A 25,453-nucleotide genomic window follows, 5' to 3' on the forward strand; every position below is an offset into this window, starting at 1 on the left:
AACTTCAGACAGAGGTTATCAGGTGTTCTGGGATTCAGGTCTCATTAGTATGCTCATGACAAGCAACTCTCTATTTCCTTTTCATCTAACTTCAAGGATGCTGTTTTACAAATAAATCTGGGTCTGCTGCCATTAATGGACTGGATGAGGGCAAATGAACTGAAATGAAATCTAGATAAGACAGAAGTGCTCTTGGTCAGTAAAAAGACAGTTCAGAGACTGCAGGATGGAATGACACTCTCTCAGAAATCTCAGGTTCACAGTTTGAACACACTCCTGGGACTTGAATCTGAGCCTAAATACTGAGGTTTCAGCAGTGATTAGAGTATGTTTCTACAGCTAAAACTAATGAGTTGTGTTCATTCTTCCAGATGACAGTTCAGGCTGCAGTGATGTAGGTCTCAGTTGCTTCTCATTTGAATTAATGTAACATGCTCTCCATGGTCAGAAACTGGAGTGGGTCCAAAGTTCTGCAGTCAGATTTTTGCTAAGGGCATATTACAAAGGATCACATCATTCCCCTGCTACAAAAACTTTACCAGCTACCATTCTGTTTCTGCACACAATGCAGCGTGATGATCATGATCTACACAGCTTAGATGGAAATTATAGGAAAAACTATCTTTTCTTAGGGTTTTTGTATGTTTTCCGGTCTGTATGGCCATGTTCTAGAAGTATTCTCTCCTGACGTTTTGTCCACATCTATGGCAGGCATCCTCAGAGCCTCTGAGGATGCCTGCCATAGATGTGGGTGAAACGTCAGGAGAGAATAATTCTAGAACATGGCCATACAGCCCGGAAAACATACAACAACCCTGTGATCCCGGCCATGAAATCCTTTGACAACACATATCTTTTCTTAGTCTTCTAGATATTTAAGATCTTCAGAGGAAGACTTTCTTTACATCCTGCCACCATCACAGATCAATGAAAACAACAATGACAACCTTCTCAGTGGCTGCTACTAAGATGTGTAAATTCCTCCCACAGGAGGCTCAACTGGTCCCCTATCTGCTCATTTCCACTAGCCAGCAAAGACCATGTTGTTTAGGCAGGCCTTTGGCTCTTAATATATTGTGGCTGAAGGAACTCTTAATAGTCTTTAATGTTGATATCTTTTTTGTTATATTTCTTTTAAACTGAGGCCATTTAATACTTTAACAGAATCATTTACAGTAGACTCTCACTTATTCAACATAAACGGGCCGGCAGAACGTTGGATAAGTGAAAATGTTGGATAATAAGAAGGAATTAAGGAAAAGCCTATTAAACATCAAATTACATTATGATTTTACAAATTAAGCACCAAAACATATTTTACAACAAATCGACAGAAAATGCAGTTCAATACACAGTGACGTTATGTAATCATTACTGTATTTATGAATTTAGCACCAAAATATCGTAATGTATTGAAAACACTGACTACAAAAACATTGGCTACTAACAAATGGACTACAAATAAATATAGAATTGCATAAAATGAACTTACAGTAACAACATTGTCAAAAATTAAATCTGTAAAAAGTTTCATCCTTGCTGCCTAGAGAAACAATTGTGGATCTGGGTGGGAGGCAGACAGCGTTGGATAATCCAGAACGTTGGATAAGCAAGTGTTGGATAAGTGAGACTCTACTGTACTTATCAAATAAGTTTTAACTGTACTGTGTTTTGAATTTAATGTGAGTCGTTTTGGATCCTGTGCTGGGAGAAAGGTGAGGTATATATCAAGTAAATAAACAAGAACAGAATCCTTTCAGCACACAAAGGAAAGAAATAATCAGTAGGGGAAGGTATTAAACATGCAGCCTAAGCTTTCAAAGCTGTGTCTCCTGTAAATTGGGACTCTGCCCAAGGAATCTTGGGAGTCTAATGCACAGTTATCTGCCACCTGCTGGAGAAAAATATGTAGGGTAGTAAAGTTCCCCATCTGGTCCTCCTTCCATGAAGTTTCAGAAATCCTTTGCATAATCTAGCTTGACTGTCTCCAGAAACAGCTTTTTCAAAAAACAGAATCACCGAGTTGGAAGAGACCACAAGGACTATCCCATCCATCTTCTTGTCATGCAACTTGAGGATGATAAGCTACAACTGGGTTTTTGGGGGTACAAACTGGATCCTTTTCTCAGCCCTGGCATTGGAGAAAAGTATTTCAAAAGAGACTCCCATTCACACCCATTTTCGAAGTACCTGTCTGGTTTTGGCCGATGTCTCAATGTAGGGAATCCCATAGCTCCGAGCCAGTTCCTGGGCTTGCCGCGTTTCCACAGTCCGGGCTGGAAGGTCACATTTATTTCCCACCAACACCATGGGGACATCATCAGAATCTTTCACCCTCTTAATCTGCTCCCTGCAGAAAACATACCCAAAGTAGAGTACATTAGTGAAAGCACACTTTGTTTTTAAAAACTTGAAAACAACATATTAAGAACATTGCATTCAAATTTGTTTTTTTTTTCAATAATGAGAAAAATGACTTCAACAATTTACTTTGAACTTACCAAACCTCATTCTTGTTAGTCTTTTGGCATAATGCACAGTGAATTTTGACTCATTTCTTTAGAGACTGGCAATAAGAAGCTATTTGAAACTTGGGAAGGCTTTGCATGGAACAGGAGCTCTAATTTGCACACTACCCACGGCTACTTTAAAGAATAATGATTATTACAGCAATCAATGAAAATCAAAATCCATACTAACCAATGTTAAAAATAGCATTTTTTTCTCAGTCAACAATGAATGAAATTATATAAGCTACAGTTTAGGTCAGCAAATTGATTGTAAAGCCTTTCATTTTGTAGCCAACATTATATTTTAGGTTATTTCTACACTTCCCAGTTTCTATAGATCCCTTCTGACATCTACTGCAAAGATCTCTCCTGGCTTGTGTTTGTTGAGGCTCTGAAGGGTTTCTCTTTTCTTGATCCTCGGACACTCTGTTAGGACACAGTTTGAGCGATCCTGGTGTATCGTGTTAAACAGGGCCTCACTGTGCTAAGCAGGAAGGCTTCAGTGGAGGGCGTGAGCAGAAACCCTTTGTCAACAACAAACTACAACCAGGCTCTGTGCCATAACCCCAAGCCACTGGGCAGCTCTCCAGCTGCAGAAGGTTTCCTCACGTCCCCAGGGATAGAGCCAGGCCGCGGTTATGCAGCCGGCTGCCCATCTCTCATCTTGGAAAGGAGACGTAAACACTGAGGACACTGACCCAGGCGATGCACCATGGCTTATTTGCTGTCAACCTCAGGGTTCCCAAAGAGCTTTGAGCAGAGCTCTTCTTCAAGGAATGTGTGTATCATGCAAATACTGATACATAACATTTTACCCATTTTCAGTAACTAATATCTGAAACACACAAATAATCTCTGAGATCCCCCACTCTCATGTATAATTACAATGATTGATCTCCATCATCTTAGTTATGTGTCACAATGCCAATTCTTCCTTCTTCCCAAATCCTACTTTCTCAGCCTGGCTGTGCCACAACTGAAGGGTTTCCAAAGTGCTGCAGATCAGGAAACTGGAACGTGTGCAGCACTGCCCAGGTTGACAGACAAGCAAAAAACAATCCTGCTGCAAGTCCTTGTCTCATCGCACCCACAACTGGGAGATTACTGCAGACATAATTTCCCAGTACCCCAATCTGCAGCGCTTCAGAAATCTCCATATTAAAATGACTAGCTGTGCCCGGCCACGCGTTGCTGTGGCGAAGTCTGGTGGTATGGGAAATTGGTGGTAGTTAAGGTAAAGGGTAACGTTTTCCCCTGACATTAAGTCCAGTCGTGTCTGACTCTGAGGGTTGGGGCTCATCTTGAGTCTACATTGCCATATAATCCAGTTGAAATCAGATAATCTGTATTTTATAGGCAGTGTGGAAGAGGCCTGATTGAAGTGGCCATGGGCTGAGTGGGTTGCTAGGAGACCAAGTGGGTGGAGCTTAGCCTTCTAACTGACAGCAGACCAAGTAGGTGGAGCTTAGCCTTCTAACTGGCAGCAATTGGATGAAAGCAATTATTCCTCTCCCTCTAATTAGGACTTTATTTTTATTTTATTTTTGTTGTATGAACATAGAGGCATGGATGAGGGGTTGTGCTGCCGTTTAGTGTTTCTGGGATGTGTAGTTTTGTTGTTTTGTCCTAGGCCGAAATTTCATTACCCTTTTATATATATAGATTACAAATTAGAAAAGATTCCTCCAGTGGATGATTGGCTACTAAAATTTATTCATTTGACAGAGATGGATAAACTCTCATGTATATTGAAAAACAAATCTATACAGAACTTCTAGAACAATTGGACACCATTGTTATTGTATTTGAAAAAATAAAAAAGAGTGGATCTTAACAGGTTTTTACAATATAAATGAAATATGTCAGATAAAACAAAGTTAAGGATGGTTTCTAATATTTATTTAGTTATCCTGGAGTGACAGGATAACTAAATAAAGGATAAGGTGTCATCCCAGGAATTGTGCTTTATATATGTTTGTGGCACAGTGTGTCAAAGCGCTGAGCTGCTGAATTTGCAGACCGAAAGGTCACAGGTTCGAATCCGGGGAGCCGAGTGAGCTCCCGCTGTTAGCTCCAGCTTCTGCCAACCTAGCAGTTTGAAAACATGCAAATGTGAGTAGATCAATAGGTACCGCTCCGGCAGAAAGGTAACGGCGCTCCATGCAGTCATGCCAGCCACATGACCTAGGAGGTGTCTACGGACAATGCCGGTTCTTTGGCTTAGAAATGGAGACACGACTGGACTTACGCCAGGAGAAACCTTTACCTTTTACCGTATATGTTTATTTGTGTGTGTGAACATATATGCGAATCTGGGGAGCGGGGTGAGCTCCCGCTGTTAGCCCCATCTCCATGCAATCATGCTGGCCACATGACCTAGGAGACATTTGTGGACAACGCTGGCTCTTCAGCTTAGAAATGGAGATGAGCACCAACCACCAGAGTTGGACTCGACTAGACTTAATGTCAAGGGGAAAACTTTTACCTTTACCTTATATGTTTATCTGATTGTTAACAACAATATTCAAGAAGATGACTATGTGATGCCTTTTAAGGCGTATATGCACCAGATGAGATTAATTGTAAATACAGTAGAGTCTCACTTATCCAAAATAAACGGGTTGGCAGAACGTTGGATAAGTGAATACGTTGGATAATAAGGAGAGATTAAGGAGAAGCCTATTAGACATCAAATTAGGTTATGATTTTACTATTTAAGCACCAAAACATAATGTTTAACAAAAGGTTTGACAGAAAAAGTAGTTCAATAGGCAGTAATGCTACATAGTAATTACTGTATTTACGAATTTAGCACCAAAATACCTCAATGTATTGAAAACATTGATTACAAAAATGTGTTAGATAATCCAGAACGTTGGATAAGCGGATGTTGGATAAGTGAGACTCTACTGTAATGTGATTAAAAGCTTAAATAATCAATCAATCCCTGTCAAGTTGAAAAGGTATTTTGGTGGCCATGGGGCGAGGGGGTCACTTTCAGCTATTGATAACCATAAATATGAATGCCCTGCAATTACAAGACTGTAACTTCATCTGACGATCTAATGATTTCTGAAAAGATGTCAGCCAGTATTTATTTCATTTTTAAAGAATTTTAAAGAAAGAACCCCCATGTTGTTTTCTCATGTCAAAGGAAAGCAGAGGTGCACTCACAATCAAGACTGATATAAAATGATGGTTCCAGCTAGAACTTATTTTGCTGGGAAGAATATTTACAATTAAAATGAATGCTCTCCTTAAAATGATGTTTCTTTTCCACACAATACTAATATTATTAAATGATATCTGCTTCAAACAAAGGAACAAAGATATTAGCAAATTCATTTGGAAAGGCAAAAAACCAAGAATTAAGATGAAATCACTGCAAGATCCCAAAGACAGAGGAGGTATGCTCTACCAAGCTTTAAGCTACACTACGAAGCTGAAGCTCTAGTTTGAATGGAAGAACTGATAACTCTAGATAATAAAAAATCATTGACATAAGAAGGTCATGATTTAAGATATGAATTGCATGGATACTTAATATATGAAAAAAGCATTCATTGACTTTAATTTTAAGAGCCATATGCCAAGAAATACACTATACGCAGTATGGAAAAAGTACAAATCAAAACTGTACTTAAAAATAACTTTGTGAACACCTATCAAACAAGCCTTCCATCGGACAGAGATGGGGAGACCAATGGCCCACCTATAAACAGGTATTAATTGGGTAACAAAATGAAGCTCATCTAAAAATCCAAGCCAAATACAACAAGAGGGCATGCAATTTTCATGGTTCCAATATAGACAACTACAAGATAGGCATCAATTGGAAAGGTAATGAAATAGATTTTTTTTCCCAATCCAAGGGAAAAAAATACCAAAGTCTATAAAATATTATTAAAATTAGACACAAGTATTTCTAAGAAAAGATTCTATGATCCAATAGTCAAAGAATGTGAGCCACAATATCCACCTAGACAAATGGGAATAGATGGAGAAAACAAATATTAAATTTACAAGATGCTATGGACGAAGAGAAAATGTTTACAAAATGATGAACAGATGGTACATGACACCAGAAGATGAGCAAAGATAGAACCAAAAATTTAAAATGTTTGTTGAAAATGTCATCAAAAAGAATGAACATTTTGCCGTATGTGGTGGACATGTCCTAAAGCCAAAAAAGGGGGGGGAAAGATGGATTATAACACATAAGAACATTGAAAACATCTTTAAAAATAAATTACCACTAGAGCCAGAAGCCTTTGAGTTGGGACTTCCAAATTCAACACTATCAAAAAATCCTGTTGCTCTTTTTATACATGGTACAGGGTTATTTATGCTTACTATTGGAAACAAGAAGAAATTCCCACCCAAGATTTATAGAATACAAAAATGTTGAACATGGCAGAGATGGACAAACTGACAAGGCTTATACAATCGCCGAATCCTCCCAAATTTGAAGAGAAATGGCAGCCCTTTATCCAAGGGATAGCCCTCGGTGGCGCAATGGATTAAACTCTTTTCCTAAACAATGTATCATTTCCTCAAGGGACATTTTCTCTTTTCCTGTAATAATTTTGTTTGCTGTTTTCTGCACTTTCCCATCCAAAAGCCTTTCTGGAGTGTAATAATCAAAATTGTGCACAGCAGGAGGGTATGGACAGTTGTATTTTTATTTTCCTGTTTCATTATTACCCAACATAGAATTTGGCCCCCTTCCCACCCACAACTAATGACCAGCATTCAGCACCTTGTCTTCTTCCTCTTTGTATATCATCCATTCACTGACGAAGATTACATAGCATCCTGCCCAGAACCATTACCTCTATCTGTTAATTTGGCTGACCTGTACTGATGAATGTCTTCAAAGGACTTGGTGTTGTTAATGGCAAAGACACAAAGAAACCCTTCTCCAGTCCGCATGTACTGGTCTCGCATGGCACTGTACTCTTCTTGGCCTGCTGTGTCAAGGATGTCTAGCAAACAGGTTTCTCCATCGATGACTACTTGCTTTCTGTAGGAGTCCTGCAAGACCAGGAGAGAATTAAGAAATATTAGATGGGGAGCAAATAACAAAATGCAGCTTACTTGTTCATATTCTGGTTACTCGAACCAGAAGGGGAAGAAGGGGGTTGAACTGGAAGGCTCCTAGAGCAGTGGTTCTCAACCTGGGGGTCCCCAGATATTTTGGCCTTCAACTCCCAGAAATCGAAACAGCTGGTAAATTGGCTGGCATTTCTGGGAGCTGTAGGCCAAAAACATATGGGACTCCAGGTTGGGAACCACTGCCCTAGAGTCTTCCACTGAAATACTGAAATAAGTTTATATTGGTTAAAATTGTGCTTCATTTTAAATACTGTATTGTTCTTTCTTTCTTTTTTGCACTACGAATGAGATATGTGCAGTGTGCATAATAATTTGTTCATGTTTTTTTCAATTAGTTCACACAAACATTTTCCATCCATTTACCACTAGCTCAGCCTATCTGTCAAATTTTAAAACACAATGCAGCCCCTGTGTCCAAAGTTTTGTCCATGCCTGACATATATCCATTATATATACAGTAGAGTCTCACTTATCCAACATTTGCTTATCCAACGTTCTGGATTATCCAACGCAGTTTACCTCCTGCCCCAATCCATAGCTGTTTCTCTAGGCAGCAAGGATTGAACTTTTTATGGATTTAATTTCTGACAATCTTGCTACTGTAAGTTCATTTTATGCAATTCTATCTTTATTTGTAGTTAATTTGTTGGTAGCCAATGTTTTTGTAGTCAATGTTTTCAATATAATGTGATGTTTTGGTGCTAAATTCATAAATACAGTAATTACTACATAAAGTTACCATGTTTTGGACTGCTTTTTCTGTCAATTTGTTGTAAAACATGATGTTTTTGGTGCCTAATTTGTAAAATCATAATGTAATTTGATGTTTAATAAGCTTTTCCTGAATTCTTCCTTATTATCCAACATTTTCACTTATCCAACGTTCTGCTGGCCAGTTTATGTTGGATAAGTGAGACTCTACTGTAATATATAATATAATGTATAAAAATTTCTTGGGTCTCCACAAGTAATGTTTCTTTCAAAAATGCCTCCACAGCTGAAAAAGTTTGAGAACCCCTGCACTAGAGAAATATGAACTTATGAAAACTCTGCTTTGTCACTTAAAAATTAAAATCCTGAGCTGGTGAGGATGATGGCACTGGAATGCACATATTTCACTATCCTGTCAAAATGAGTAGCGGCCGGCAACTATACAGATAATTATTCAAGGAGCAGTGGAAAATAGACATACAGTGAGAAAATACAAACTGGTGTCATCTAATTATCTTGTTGTAGTTTCATCTTGCAAATCTAGAACCCAAGCCCAGAGTTTTACAGTTACTTTTTTGGATTACACCTCTCAGAATCCCCCAGTCAACTAGCTGAGGAATTCTGGAAGTTGCAGTTAAAAAAACATTTGCCAACGGTGCGTTAAGCAATATATTAAGTAGAGGGTGCATCTGTGTTGATTTTGTATTTAGAAGTTGATAGTGTTTCTTTTCTGAATTCAACAGATCGTTGATACCATCCAGGCTTGAATAGATTTTGAACAGGTTTCGTTACTGGCCCACCCAGTCTTCTAAAATGGAAGCTGGGAAGAAGGGGAATTGAGGAGAATGGACATCAGAACAGGTTGTGCTACTGGTGCCAGAGGAGGAACGGGCACAGCCGATGCCCTGTTCTTGGAACTGACAGTGTTGTCTCCTAACAGACAAGGTATGCCTTTGACACCAGAGCCACCCAACCTTCACACACCTATTTTCTTAACTTTATTTAGTGTACAGCAATCCTTTTAAAAACAGCTTTGCTCACAGGGTCACAGTCATCTTCTGTGGCCACATTGCATACAGGCCAGTGAGTAAACAGAACACAGGCAAGCACTGGGTGGAGTCCGTGCGCAGGAAAAGCCCTTCCTGTATGACTGCCCAGTCATACTGCACATTAAGTCCTTTACGTTAAACCCATGAGCACCCAAATAGGTCTTTTATTTAGTTCAGCTTGACCATATATACACTAGTGCCAAGGGCTTCCTTCCATTGAAAAAGACCAGGGTTCTAGGTTACATTGAATTCCAAAGCATTATCCTTAAAACTCCCTACAGTCTCTTAGTTTAATGCCTCCAAATTATTCTGAACAGATTTTAAAGTGAAATAGTGTTTCTTCCTCCCTCTCGAGATATTCCTACAAGGCAGCCACAGTATAGAAATAAAGCTTATCCTCTTCTGAAATTGAGAAAATGGCTTGAACATTCAGCATTGCTAGTTTTCTGATGATTTTAAATATTTTAAATATTTTGTTGGTCTTTACAATTTTAGTGATTTGCCTCTAAAACAGACAAAAGTTCTTTCTCCCACCCTGGACCTTCCACAGATATTAACGAAATATATCTCACAACTTCTGAGGATGCCTGCCATAGATGTTGGTGAAACGTCAGGAGAGAATGCTTCTGGAACATGGCCATACAACCCAGAAAATTCACAGCAGCCTGGTTGTGGGACTTATCACTTATTTATGTTTGTCTGCATTAGATTTTTGCCCTCTTCACTTGAGTTAAGATTTCCACTTTCTGTAGATCTTATTGCTTCTGCTTATCAATTATGTTGGCAACTTCTTCAAATTGGTAGTAGTACCTTTTTTAATTTGAAGCATAAACTCAAGCTGATGTTCCATTTCTGTGTCTCTGAGTAATAATCTAACTTTCTGAAGAGAATTGCCCTCTTGACCTTCCTCATTTCTGGTTTCTTTTTGCCAGCCCCTTCATTTTTCAAATTTTTCTTCTTCTGAAGTGAGAAAGTATTGGGCCTCCTTGGCAATTGCCAACTACGCATACACTGCACAGTGTAAAGAGTCCTCTAAATTCATGGTGGTTAGGGGTGCATGAGCCCCACAAAAGTGGGTAATTTTGTAGGGAGGACTAAATTTTTCTGGTGAAAAGGGCTCCCCAATGGGGTGTATTGGCCTTCAGGAGAGCAAAGCATCAACAATGTCCCCCACCACTAGCAGGCTTCCAGAGATGATTGGTGAGAGATTTCTGTTGCCCTGTGCCTGAAGCTGTGGGGAGAGTGAAGCAGCAGTAATGGTCTGCCAACCGCCTCCTGAAACCCTTGTAGCATTCAGCATGATTGACAAATGAGACTGCTGTTGCTCTGTCTCCTCCAAAGCCCCAAGGACAGCAGAGGAGCAGCGATGATCCATAAACTGCTTCCCAAGGCCCATATAGTGGCCAGCTTCCAGAGGTGGCTGCGAGCAAAGACAGGTGCTCCACCAAACTGAACCCAAGGCTGCTACTGCATGCACATTCACACAGCAGCCCTGGGCCTAGTGAAGTGGTTTGTGACAGCCATAACAATCACTACACCATCCTCCTTGAATGTGCATGTGGCAAACAATCAAATCTGTAAACGCCAAACTCATGAATGTGGAGGGTGAACTGTAATTCCTCATACTAAGCCACTTGCCTACCCATTAGGGTTTCTATGACTTTTGCTGTGTGCCATGAAAAGGACTTGGATGGCACTTACAGAAGCATCTCCAAGGGCTTAGGAGCCCCTTTTGACCATTACTCTCCCACCCTGCCAACTGGGAAAGTGCCAGTGCCCAGAGAAATCCCACTGTTATGCCTCCTCTGGCCCTGAACCGGTCCAGTTCTTGTCTGTACAGAGAGAGGAGCACAGAGGATGTGAAAATGGGACATGAAAGCACAATGTGTAGAGAATTTTTCTTGGAGCACTGTAACACAGTCCATCAATCTGTACTTTTGTATACTAACGAACAAGATTTTAAAACCAGTGTGGTTCCAGATATTTATCACTACAACCATCATAGCAACTAACTCCTAAAGGGGAATCCAGGAGACAGAACAATAACCAAGAGACTGAGAAGACTGATTGCTTGACAAGATGCCAACTACTTTCAAGATGCTTGGCATTTCAGGCTTTCATGAGAGAAAGGCATTTATATACCCCTATCAATAATGCATCAGCTGCCTCCCCAATGGATTTCGACGAGAATGAAGGAAATGGTCTTTTGGCTACTGAAGCACTGGATCCCATCTTCCTAATAGAAATGCAGGCTGCTTCTCTGAGGTTCACTGGAGCAGAAAAGTTAAATAGTCAAGCTAGCTCTGCTCTGGTTTACTTACAAAATGAGCAGCAAATTCTCTTGCACTACTCTAACTTGTTTCAAAGTGAAAAACCTAAATCAAAGGAATTGAGGGCATCAAAAATACATCTAGCTAATAGATTACACAAACATTTCATCTTTGGTAAGTCCTAACCAGATGTGATTTATCCAATACAGTCAAAAAGCTAACAGTATCGTATTTACTTAATTATAATGTACTTACCTTTTTTGACTAAACTACCTTCCCAAAATTAGAGTGTGCATTAGATTGTACATTGTACATTGTAGATTGTACATGCTTTTTTGAGTTTCAGGGTTTTGAAAATTGAGGTGCACATTAGATTCGATGACACATTAGACTCAAGTAAATACGGGTATTCAATTGGTTGTGGACTTGATTGCTTTAAATTTAGACAGAACTGATTGACCAACCATTTTTCCTTAGATGCTGAGAAAGCCTTTGATAAAATTTACTTGCCATTTATTTTTAAATTATTGGTTCATCTTAAAATAATTTTGAAATAGATAGAAAATTATATTTTTCACAAAGAGCACAGTTTGTGACCAGTGGTTTTTTGTTTTTTTGTTTTTTTACAATGAAACAGTGTACGGTATGTCTATTACCTCATTTAATGTTCAATTTGTATTTGGAACCTAAGTATGTGTCATTAGACAAATTTCAAGATCAAGAATGGATTTAATTTAGAATTTTAATACATTCTTTTTTGTTCTTCGTTTCAAAATCCAGGTTGTCAATTCCTATTTTGATGCAGTTGAATAATAGTTTTGGTAACATATCTGGGTATTTAATTAAGTAACCACACATTTGATGACCCACTAACTGATGAGCTTCGAATTGGAAGACTCAATCCACCTTTTAATCATCCTCCTACAGATGATCAATGTGAACAATAAAGGAGACCACAGTAACAGAGAACTGAAAGATAAACCAGAATATGCGGAGAAAGCACAACCAAACTATGCCTGAAAAAGTTATTTTTAAAGCTGCACCTATCTAAGATGCTATCTTATCAGGAGTACCATGACATATGGAGAAAACTCCCCAGTTCAAAAACAAGTGAGGCTCCTTGTCACTAAAAGGGATTGAAACAGGCAAAATAATGGGAATGTGTACAAGGGAGAATATTGATGTCACTGTTGCTAATAAGTTTGCTTCCATCAACTCTACAAATACATATGCTTGAATTATATTCCCAATGTATCATCAGCTTTCTCTAATCTAGTGGTGTCCAGATGTGTTGATCAGAACTACCATCAACCCAGCAGATGTGCTGCTTTAAATTATTAATATCAACACCTCATTACGTGAAGAATTAACTTTTTAATGCTTTGGACCAGGTGTACACAACCTGTGGTCCTCCAGGTGTTTTAGCCTTGATCTCCCAGAATTCCTGATCATTGGCAAACTGGCTAAGGCTTATGGGAGTTGAAGTTTCAAACACTTGGAGGGCCACATGCTTGCTCTTAGAGTATCACACTTTCTAACTTGAAAAGGTTTGAAAACTAAGAAGTAAGAAGACTAATTGACAACATCAGCCACACCAAGGTGGAAAGAAAGTTGGCTCCAACTTGATACAATAGAAACATTATCTCCCTTCTCAACTGCTTAACTATAGGAGCAAGCACATCTGGAAGACTAATTCACAGTGCCCTCCCCAAACAATAGTGATAAATTGACCTTAACAGTCCTTGTAAATGAATCTGTAGGGTGCAAGAACAAGCAGCAAAGAGTTAGCCTAGACTGGCCCTTCACCAAAGTCAGTCAACCATAATGACATTCTCCCTGAACTGAATGTTAGCTGAGCTGTTTATAAGAAGCACTCAATCCCAGGGTCTGTTTTATCCTTATTTCATTACAGTTCCTCCCTCTCAACGGGCCTCATGGAGCACAATGCAAGCTCCTGTTCTTGACAGTAAGATGACAAAACCAGACTACTGCGCTGCAACACAGAGAGAAGTGCTCAGGACACACCCAAGTGGCTCTCTCCCAGACAGGCTCTGGATTACCAGCCTTTCCTCGGCCTTGCTTCCTTTAAACTCTGTATCTCTGCAACACTTAAAGAGGAACATATACAGGCACCCCTATAAAGTGATGCCAAAGTAATCTTTCAATCACAATGCTTGAAAAATTTCCCTGATTGAGGGAGGACTGTCAGCACAGCTGCTAGAGGATTCTGAGAGTTGTAGTCCAAAGAATAATCAGCATTATACATATGCCCATATATACCCAACTGATTTAAAAACAACTGCATTTTCTGGTCACATTCTCAACTGGGAGGAAATAGCCATGCCTGAGTAAACATGCAAATGATTGAAGAGCAAAGCTGCAATTCTATGCATTCTTATTTGGGAGTAAATCCTATGAAATCCAACACATTTTTCCTCGTGGGTTGTCTCAATAGACAAATGTGGAGGATCAGATTGAAAAATGTATCAGCCAACTAGCACCAAGATTACATTTTATTTTGAACCTTTTACAAAACAAATCCACAAGTGTTCAAAGTTATTTACTCTTGGCAGGTTAAGCCACAGACAGTTCAAAATCAATAGCCGTATTTTCCTGGGCACTGGGTTCCACAGTAGATGCCAGGTGTGAGTACTGACTGCTCAGCTTTAATGACATCCTTTGCTAACAACATATAACTTCTATCACAGGAATTTGCTGTCACCGTCTCTGTATTTTATAAATAAAAAGTAGAGATCAATAAATGCAGAGGAGGTGAAATGACATTTTTACCATCAAGCACCCTGGTTTCTCCACTAGCAAGGCACTGTGTTATGTGGGGTTTTTTTTTTTACACTGGAGAAAATGAAGATGGGCAGGGCATATAGCATGAACAAAAGATAACCAATGGACATGTTGACTAATGACCTGGATACCAAGAGACCACAAGTGACCCTTGGGCAGACCTTGCACTTAATGGCACAAGCTAATAGTTAAGGAGAAAATATATTTAAAAGATCCTTCCCTACAGTATGACATGTGTTGTTTCAGGAGGATACTAACTTAGAACTTAGCCTGGAATTCCCCATAGTATCCAAACTGCATATGCTGTAGCTCAGCTTTTCACATTCCAATCTTTTGTCTTATTACTTAGCCACAATGATGGTAGAATATGCAACCAGATTAACAATTGGCAAAGCTCACAGGGGGTGTGAAGATTTCCTTCTGACCATTCCCTCTCAGGTAGACTTGATTTCAAATTGACTTTATATCCTATTTCATATCATACACTTCGGATTACTATGACATGCTCTGCAAGGAGATGCCTTTTAAGAGTATTAAAAAAATTCAGCTGGTTCAAAGAACAATAATCAGATTATCAAGTGGAGCACACACGGTCCTTGTTGCAACAACTCCACTAGCTGTGATATGTTTCTGTGCAATTCAAAGTCCTTGTTATCACCTTTAAATCTCTGTATGGCTCCAGTCCAGATTATCAGAAGGCTCTATTCTCTATTAGGGATTGGTTTGTATTCTGAGATCTTCTGGAGAGGATCTTCTCTCTGCCCCACCACTCACATAAGGACACTTGGTTGGAGCTCAGGAGAGGGCCTACTTGGTGGCTGATCCCAGGCTCTGGAACACCCTTCTGAGAGAGGTCAGAAAGGTGCTCTCCTTGCTATCGTTCTGCAGGTAGGTTAAGACTATTTAGTATTATCTATTTATAGTCAGGCCTCGGCATCCACATATTCTGCATCCATGAATTCAACCATCAATTGCTTGAATATATATATATATCACATAGGATTGGAAGAGACCACATGGGCCATCTAGTCTAACCCCATCATGCAGGAAAAGCACAATCAAAGTATCATCCAGCCTCTGTTTCAAAGTTTCCAAGGATATATATTTTTTAAAAGTCCCACAAGCAAGCCTTAATTTAGCCATTTTATATAGGGGACAGCATTTTACTACACCATAGTATATAATGGGACTTGAGCATCCATAGATTTCTGCATTTATGCAGGACCCTTCAAACCAAAAGTGAACAGATATGAATGGTCCACTGCATTTACTTATTTCAGCAAAGGCTGAATGTTTAAGATGTCTGGGTCTTGCAGAACTCTATCATATGGCTATTTTTACTTGCTGCTTTTAATTTTATGGATTAGTTAATAGTATTTTTAACTTTTGTATTTGGCATTTTAAAGAAGTTATACTTTAGCAAGATACCTTTAATCCTAGACTGGAAAAGGATGGTAGTGATGGTGAGAAGGAGGGGGGGGCAACATTGTTATCATCATTATCATTTGTTACCATGACCATTATTCTCTTTGGGGGACCTGTTGTTTAGTTTGTCCTGCCTCTCATCTTTAATAAACTTCCAGAGATGGTTAAGGAGAGGGGTTAAGCTTTCCCCTTTGAAACAGCCGAGGCAGAAGAAAAAATGAGCGAGATGCGACACAGTAGCCAATTTTAAATATTGGAAGAGATGCCAAGTAGAAGCTGTAGCTTGTTTTCTGCTGCTACAGAGAATATGAACGAATAGATTTAAATTACAGGAAAACGGATTGCACTTAACATTAGGAAGAACATCTTGTGTAAGAATTATTTAACCATCTGCCTTAGAAGGTGATAAACTCTCCTTTTTGGAGATCTTTAAACAGAGGCTGGATGGACATCTTTACAGGGTGCTTTAGTCTTGTATTCCTGCATGGCAGGGAGTGGGACTAGATGGCCCTTCCAACTCTAAGATTTTATGAAACCACTGGGGCAAAAAAGAAAGGAATCAACAGTGCATTTCTCAAAACAATCAAACTGCTCACCTCTATCGTGGGATCATATTCATCAACAAAATGGTTCTGGATTAGCTGAATGGTCAAAGCACTTTTCCCCACACCTCCAGCACCAACCACCACCAGCTTGTACTCTGTCATCTTCTGGCCAGTCCCACCTCAGGGACCCCTCACAACACTGGGACCTGAAAGAAAAGAGAAAAGGATTAACAACTCCAGAGGTTGGATGAAACTTTTCTTCTCACAACCATCTGTCATTAATGCCACCTGACAACATAAGGCAATAACAGGTCCATACTATGGCATTGCAAATGCCACAGGGAGAAAACAGGAACAACACGTGGAAGACACCAGGTTCTTCTGCTGATGCAAAACACCAACCAGTTATGAACTGTTTTCATTACATAGACATAGAAAACACTCAACACTGAGAAGCACCAAAGGGGATTACAGCCCTCTTAAGGCCTTGTGTAAAAACTATGAAGAGCAGGTAAAGGGAAGCACACACATGAAGTAGGAAAGAGATTGATGCCATTTATTATTCATACTCAATTAATCAACGTCAGTGGTTTACATTAAAATATATTGCCAAGTGTGGGCGCAATCGGTAGGGAGTGGAATCTGAACAGGATCCAAATCTCAGCTCAGTGGAGTCTCCCCTCAGACATGCACTTATACACATAGATGGTGTATAGAAGATAAATATTATAAACACTTTGTGGACAAATTAAACTACTGCTAGTGAAACTGGGAAGTCTGTTCTTCTATGTATCACAATGACAGACTCCATTCCTTCTCTCAAATGAACTGGTCAGAAACCAGTTGTTTGCATAAAACAGATTTCTTTTGACTTTTCTTGTGAAATTATTTTTTTGAAAAAAGCACACATTTGGGTAACTTGCTTTTGCTCCATGCTCTCCTAGCCTTGCATACATTTGTATAGACAATAGGACATAAGAAACAAAGAAATCAGAAAGCGGTATCCACTCCAGCCAATTAGGCATTTAGTGTGCTTTGGGGTTTAGCCTGGGTTATGCAAGATGCTAAACCTAATTGGGAACAGGGGTTCATCAGTCTACTAATATGGAAACCACCAGCTGTCATGCACAGTCCATCACAGTATCTGTAGTTAAGAACATGTAACAAAAAAAATCCAACAAAAAAACCCTGCTATCACTCTCAGGAGTTGGTGCTGCTGTGTCATCATACAAAAATGCAGCACAAGCCAGGAACAAACCTGACTGATCTTTGAAAACTGGCCCTTATTTTAAAGTCTTGAATATGTTTTCCAGGGGCAGAATAAAATGATTAACTATTAAATCAACAGGCGCAAAGACCGAGTAGCCAAACAAATTAGTGGCATTAACATAAAACATATTCTTAGCCCCACCACATGGCCCTGGTGGAACCTCAGGGCAGCTGAAAAAAGAAACAGTAAAGAACTGTAGCAATGAGAAAAAAGATAATGCTACAACTTACTTTAACTAGACACATAATAAAGGTAAAGGTAACGGTTTTCCCGACATTGTCTAGTCGTGTCCGACTTTGGGGGTTAGTGCTCATCTCCATTTCTAAGCCGAAGACCCAGCATTGTCCATAGACATCTCCAAGGTCATGTGGCCAGCATGACTGCATGGAGCACTGTTGCCTTCCCACAGAAGCAGCACCTATTGATCTACTCAAATTTGTATGTTTTTGAATTGCTACGTTGGCAGAAGCTGGGGCTAACATAACAGCAGGAGCTCACCCCGCTCCCCAGATTCGAACTGCCGACCTTTGGGTCAGCAAGTTCAGCAGCTCAGTGGTTTAACTCACTGCACCACCGGGGGCTCCACAAACATAGTAGAGCAGCAGAGATCAAAGAAGTTCAGTTCAAAAGAGTTAGGTTGCTTAAATAATGTCACAAGCAGTGAAATTATGTACTTATAACTCATTCCTTGTGGGGCTCAGTAGGGGATGGTGGGGGTCATAGTTCAGATTAGAATTGGATAGTTCAGATTGGAATTGGATAGTTCAAAATATAACTGGAAGGCCATAGGTTCTTCAGCTGCACACTAAGACAAAGCACCATAGGGTTGTTGTTGTGTGTCTACAAGTCATTTCCAGCTTATGGTGGTGCAAATATATCATGAGGCTTTCTAAGTAAGACTTGTTCAGAGGGTTTTTCCCTTAATCTTCCTCTGAGGCTGAGTGTGTCTTGGCCAAGATCACCCAGTGGGTTTCCATGACAGAGCGAGCATCATTTGAACCCTAGTTCCCAGAGTCGTACTCAAAGCAGCTTAATGCTCCAGCAGAGCTGCCGGATCCCTTCTTTTCTCAGGTTAATTCCTACACAAGTGTTAATATTAAATAAGGGCAACATAAGAAGTCCATTTATAATCCCCATAAACTGGTAGGGCAATGGAGGAAGCAAAAGCTATGGCCCATTTTTTTTCTGGTATAATCAGCAAAATGTCCCTCTTCTCCAAACCCAACTCAGCAGGTGATAGGCCTTATCTCTGACTACTACATAGAATACAACAATATTCAATGTGTTGTCGAAGGCTTTCATGGCCAGAATCACTGGGTTGCTGTGAGCTTTCCGGGCTGCATTACCATTTTCCAGAAGCATTATCTCCTGATGTTTCGCCCACGTCTATGGCAGGCATCCTCAGAGGTTGTGAGGCTATTGAGGTTTTTTATATTCATTTCAGCAGCCTTGGCACAAGAGGCCAGGCAGAGATTATTTTTAAACTAAATTAAACAAAATGATTCAAATGCAAAATGAACCCAACAATTATCTCTGTCTTTTCCAGCTGCCAAAAGGTCAATGAAACCATCAGCAGTTGACACTCTTGAGGCTAGGAGTGACTCCTGACTCCATTGCTTTTGTGTTGCTAATGGGCTTGAAATGTTATTATTTGCCTTTTACTGCCCTTTGTCCCTGGTGTCCAGATGGCCTTGGAGGGGAGTGGCCTTTGCTGCATTGAGCTCCTTCTAGACCATCTGAACTGACAACAGAAGGAACATCCAAGACAAAATGTAAACCTGTGACTCCATCAATGTTGATTTTCCCCCCTTCTGTATGATTTTTTTTACATTGTTTGATCGATAAAACAATGAAGCTTTTAAAATTTACACAATGTATTTTGTGCATTTTGTTTGGACGCTAAAGGTATCAGTTTTGTAGATTTTGGATTGTGTTGTATTCTGCTCCCAGTATCCTCCAAATGTATATCTTCTCTCGCACTGGTTAAAGATATTCACAAAAATGCATGTGTCTTTGTTTGCCAAGGCTCAGTTGCAATGGGGAGATATGTTTTAAATAAATAAGTAAAAAGAAAGTGTGCTATTTAATCCTACCTAGCTTCATTGAGGTTCACTCTCAGTTTAATATTTCACCAGGTTTTAAGACAGGAGAGGCTTTCTCAATTATTCAGCATAAGGAAACTCAAAGTTAGCCATGGTATCACGAAGCAGGTTCTTGCCGGGGCTTTCCACAGGGAACATGGTGATAATGGTGGTTCTGTTTCCACATGGCGGACCATTTCTAGAAGGTGGCAGTGAAGCATTTCTGCTCACTTATGTTATAGGGCCAGTCAGGGCTCCATGTTATGAGTCATGCTCTCTATTCCAGGTGTTGTGGGACTGCAACTCCCAGCACTCCTCAACATTAGTTGGGATGAGGGATATTATAGCTCAACAATATCAGGAGGCTAGAAAGATTCCCACCCTTGAGGTAGATGGTTTTGAATGCAAGGATTCAACAGTGAGAGCTGTTCAGCAGTGGAACTCTCTGCCTGGAATGTGGTGGAGGCTCCTTCTTTGAAGGCTTTTAAGCAGAGGCTGGATGGCCATCTGTCGGGGGCGCTTTGAATGCAATTTCCTGTTTCTTGGCAGGGGGTTGGACTGGATGGCCCATGAGGTCTCTTCCAACTCTATTATTCTATGATTCTATGACTGGCAGGAGGTTGGACTGAATGGCCCACGAGGTCTCTTCTGACTCTATGATTCTATGATTCATGACTTAGCAGAGCTGCTAGATGCAATTATCTCATTTGAATCTAGTTGGCCTTTCCAACATGGAGCACCTTCTACTAGCTTTGGCCCTTCAATTTTTCTGAACAGGGATAGTTTGGCTAGTGGCCAAACAGAGATCTAAAATTCTGAGATTTTTCAAGCCCAGAAAGCCCCAAGAATTTTTCAGAAAATACCACACTAGCACCTTTTATAGTTTAAAAGAGAAGAGCGGGTTATAAATAAATAAGCTAAATAAATAAAAATATCTTTATCACTTCAGAAACATGAAATGTATTAGACATAAAATATATTTGGTATATTGAAATGAATTTGATTTTACAATAATTACAAACTAGATTTACTTTATTTCAATTTTTATTTGTCGTTACAAATGGTGCTACAAGGTCTTGAATGTTAAGGAATATTTTTGGCTTTGAAAATTGATTAGGAGAAGGCAAAAAGTAATAAAAACAGATGAAACTGCTCACATTAATAAAACAAAGAAAACTTTGTTTCCTATGGTTCTCCATAATGTCAAGCAGACATAAAGTACTCACTTCCACAAAAAGAATGTACAAAAGGAAATCAAGGCCATGAATAGCAATGATCTGATACAGATACAGTATATACCGTATGCCCGTGGTTCCCAAACTTATTTGGCCTACTGCCCCCTTTCCAGAAAAATTATTACTCAGTGCCCTGGAAATTAATTTTTTTTAAATTTTAATAGCAGTTAAATAGAAAGATATATGTACCTATGGCCAACACCGCTCCCCTGGATTGCTGCAGCGCCCACCAGGGGGCGGTAGCGCCCACTTTGGGAATCACTGCCGTATGTGTTCATGTCTATGCCTTCAAATTACTAGTGGACGTATAGTGATCCCATGAATTTCATTTGGTTTTCTTAGACAAGGTATACTCAACATAGTTTTTCCAGTTCTTTCCTCTGAAATACTGCCTACAGCACCTAGTATTCATTGATGGTGTCCCATCCTAGTACTAATCAGAATTTGGCCCTCCTTTTAGTTTTTACACAGTTCTCCATAACATCCTTCCTGTTGAATAGTAAATTAGGACTAATTTTTTGGGGGGGAGGACTGTATGAATATTTTGTGATAAACATTTTATTTGTCATTCTAAAAGATTCCATAATATATTTTCCTCCATTTTTCCAGGAAAAGAGGCTTTGAACAAAAAAAATGTTTTCTATGTTTTTTCCAAGCTTTTACATCTCTGGAATTTATTTATTTATTTACAACATTTATACCCCGCCCTTCTCACCCGAGAGGACTCAGGGCGGCTTACAAAAATTGGCAAAATTTAATGCCCAAAATGCAATCATAAAAACAAAACAATATAAACAGATCCATTAATAACATTGTTAAAACACATTATAAAAACCTTAAATGTCATGTTCCAATACCATTCCAGCTGGTTTTGTATAATGTACCATACATGGGATTGCTTTTCGAGATGATTTATTTTTTTTCAATAATATTTTTTATTGTTATTATTGAGAAAATTACAATTATATAAACATATTCTATACATTTCCCCCTCTTTTATTTACATTCACCCCTGTGCTCCCCTTCCCCAAAGCCATCTCTTCTTCTGTAGTCCCACCAAAAGTTCAATTCTTCATTTGGAGGTAAATTCCCATCTTCTTTTTCCTGTAATTTTTCTAGAAATTTTCTCCAAATACTTTCAAAATCATTTTTTTTCCATAATCCCTTCTTTACTTTTAAATTTGATGTTAGCTTGTCATTCAGTGCCATTCGCCAAACTTCTTTATACCATTCATTAATTTGTATTTTCATTTCTCCAATACTTTGCAATTAGTAATCTAGCTGCTGTTAATAGCATGTCTATTAATTTTTTTCCCTCTTATCTTTCGCATCCTCTTTTTTAATTAAAAGTAATATTTCCACTGGATTCCTTCTAATTTTTATATTCATAATATTTTCTATTTCACTTATGACCAAGAGATGATTTAAATGTTTCTAATAGTAGTAAAACTGGCTGAAAAGTAGCAAAACAAAACAAACCAGAAAAGCTTAACACCAAAATATATCATTGCAGCCTGCCCTGCCCCCTGCCATTTGCCCATCTTCTGCTTGAAAAGGCTTAGAACTTATATCATCCTATCCTGATTCAAGACCTATTTTCTGAAGGCCAACATATTGCCAGTACATCATAAAACTAAGGCCCCTTCTACATTGCTATATAATCCAGTTTCTGATCCCAGATTATCTGCTTTGAACTGGATTATATGGCAGTGTAGACTCATATAATATAGTTCAAAGCAGACAATATGGGATCAGATACTGAATTATATGGCAGTGTAGATTCAGCCTAAGATAAAGTCTTCTCTGTAAAGCAGTGGTTCTTAACCTGTGGGTCCCCAGATGTTTTGGCCTTCAACACCCAGAAATCCTAACAGCTGGTAAACTTGCTTTCACTCCTGCTACACTCACATTTTTATTAACTACAGTCTGATCTTCTTCAGTGCCATAAAGCCAAATCATATATCCAGGGTTGGAAAAGCACATCACAAGACAAGGGCTGTTTTCCATGGCAATAATTAGATGTTTTTTCTTTCTCAAAAGAAACACCTACTTGCCCATTCTGGGCTCAAAAATTCAGTATTTTGTAGATCTTTAATCTTTTTCAACTTTACTACATGGGAGTCTTTCATGAAAGGCGGATGCTGTTTTCAGTGACTCTAAACCTAGGCAGGAGTTTGGAAGCAGAGCTTGGGCCCTTTTCTGTGTGAATTGCTTTCAAGCTATGATTTATTTTAACCATGATGGAACTGTATGTCTGTATCACCATAACAGTGTTGATGAAAACAAAATATGGACTGTAGTCAGGACCAAATGAAGAGAAATTGGGGCAGGGGAAGAGGGAAAAGAGGGAACAAAGAAATTTATCAAACGCTTTTAATTTCCAAACATGACTAAGAGACTGGGGATACGTCATTTCCAGTATTATTCAGACACGGGAACAGCTAAAATTTCACAGGACCTATCCAAGGTGCTGAATCCTATTGTCAAAACAGGTTCACCAACTGTAAAGTTTGGACTTTTAAAAGTCAGAGCAGATTCATCACCCCACTAACAAAGATGAAACCAACCTCCACTGGTCATAAGGCAGGCAAGAATGTAATGAATGGATAGATATATAAAAAAGCTTGCTATAATCTAGTTAGACAATCAATAATATGTTTAATAATATTACCAATTCATTCAGAATAAGAACTGTCAATTCAGAGACAAGTGATGTATCAGTTCCTATGCTCCCATAATAATTTCTATTACATCATCAACAACAAAAACAACCTCTGCTACATTAATGCCCTAAACAGTGTAAATGGATGGATTCAGAAACTTCTGATTATTCTAAACTGTTAAGAGTTGTAATTTGGCATCCCTCCACTTTGAATGCATAGCAATAGCTCCATGAAAAAGCCCCATATAAACACAGCGAATGGGAAAAGAGTTTATTTTAGTCCCACTGGAACTGATAGCTTCTCTATAGAGACAAAGCCTCCCTTTGGTCACGCAAGAAGGAAAATCAAAGAGCAAGGACACAATGAACTTGATGCTAAGGAAAAGCCCACTGCTCTCCAATTATTCCGATCAAATCACCACCTTGTCACAAAAGAGACAGAGATGAGCCAGCAAGCAAGAAATGATCAGGGCCAGCACACAACACAGACAAGGAAGGAGCAATAAGGAAAGGAACAAAGCTGGGGAAATTGCTTTTTGGGAGGCTGCTTCCACAATTTCTGTGGATTCCCTCCGTTCCATTATTTTGACAATGATGGAGCTTTATGTCTTCATAATCATTAAACAAATTTCCCTTTGACCAAAATTTGATTCTGAGAGGGTTGTTATTAAAATAAAGTGATTTTCCCAAGCTCCAGAAACCATGCAGAAGAATGACAAGAACCAAAAGAAACAAATATGCAGCTGAACAAAACAACCAAGAGGTATAATAAACCACACATTCAAATGAAAGCCCAACATCCACAGGGCTGGGGGAAATAGACACACTTTCCTAGAGATGGCATATTATATGTATGTCACATTATGAATTATAAGTACTTCCAGCAGAAAGAAGCAGGAATAGTCATCAAACACACCAATTACGTTCCACATTTTTGCAGTATTCCTGGAATATATCGTGATGCTTGAGGCCAGGATTTGTAAGTTTTGCCCTGCCCTGGTAGCTAATGCTTATTTGCAGCCACTATGGAGTATATCATTCTGGCTGCTGATCCATGTCCCCTGGTACATACAGATTTTAATTCCACAATCTAATTTGGAATAATCATCTTTTGAATATCACCAAAGCTTGCTGAAAACGGAGACCGAGATATCTCATACTGTTCTGCATCTCCATCAATTTTCTGTGATGTCAGGGGGAGATCCTCTACTTTATGCTGGACACTGAGGCACACATACTCAGCAGAAACATTTATGACTATGACTACAAGCCAGAATTCACTAAATTATGGCTGGAAAGTTAGAGAGAATGTGAACCATTTTTTATAATGCAATTTGAGCATCCACAGATTTTGATATCCAGAAGACTGTGGAATCAAACCTAGCAGATACCAAGGACCTACTGCACATGTTTTAAGATAACACACATAGGTCATAATCCAGATGGAGATAAAATGCTTTCAGTTTTCCTAGTATCCGTAAGTGAAACATATGTTCAAACCTCCCACTGAAATACTGGGATTTTGATGTCTTAATTCTCATTGATGTATGTTAATTAGTCAGATCTATCCTCCAGATTTTCTCCAACAATCTCAAGGGGTTAAGCCATTCTATCATGAGAACTCTGAAAGGTGTGACTTCAAGAGGATAACTTGCTAAAGATCACCCTTTGAATTTTGTAGGTCGGTGGGAGAGAAACCCAGGTCTCTCCAATACAGTACTCTGTCCTGTTTCTATCTCCTTTGCCACAGTGCTTCACATATCATACCTTTACCTACA

At 39.2% G+C, this 25,453-nt stretch overlaps 1 protein-coding gene across 1 annotated transcript in view; it reads right to left on the bottom strand.

The window, feature by feature from the left end:
* Window positions 1–25,453, bottom strand: part of hras (HRas proto-oncogene, GTPase) — a 69,049-nt gene that overhangs the window by 12,866 nt on the left and 30,730 nt on the right. Inside the window, exons 2-4 of the mRNA XM_008108607.3 lie at window positions 16,479–16,633; window positions 7,366–7,544; window positions 2,191–2,350 (exon numbers count right to left, since the gene is read on the bottom strand). Of these exons, the coding sequence (XP_008106814.1) occupies window positions 2,191–2,350; window positions 7,366–7,544; window positions 16,479–16,589 (450 nt within the window). The 5' untranslated portion in view covers window positions 16,590–16,633. The remainder of the gene's footprint in view (window positions 1–2,190; window positions 2,351–7,365; window positions 7,545–16,478; window positions 16,634–25,453) is intronic.

The sequence above is a fragment of the Anolis carolinensis genome, chromosome 1, assembly GCF_035594765.1.
Source record: "Anolis carolinensis isolate JA03-04 chromosome 1, rAnoCar3.1.pri, whole genome shotgun sequence".
Lineage (NCBI taxonomy): Eukaryota > Metazoa > Chordata > Lepidosauria > Squamata > Dactyloidae > Anolis > Anolis carolinensis.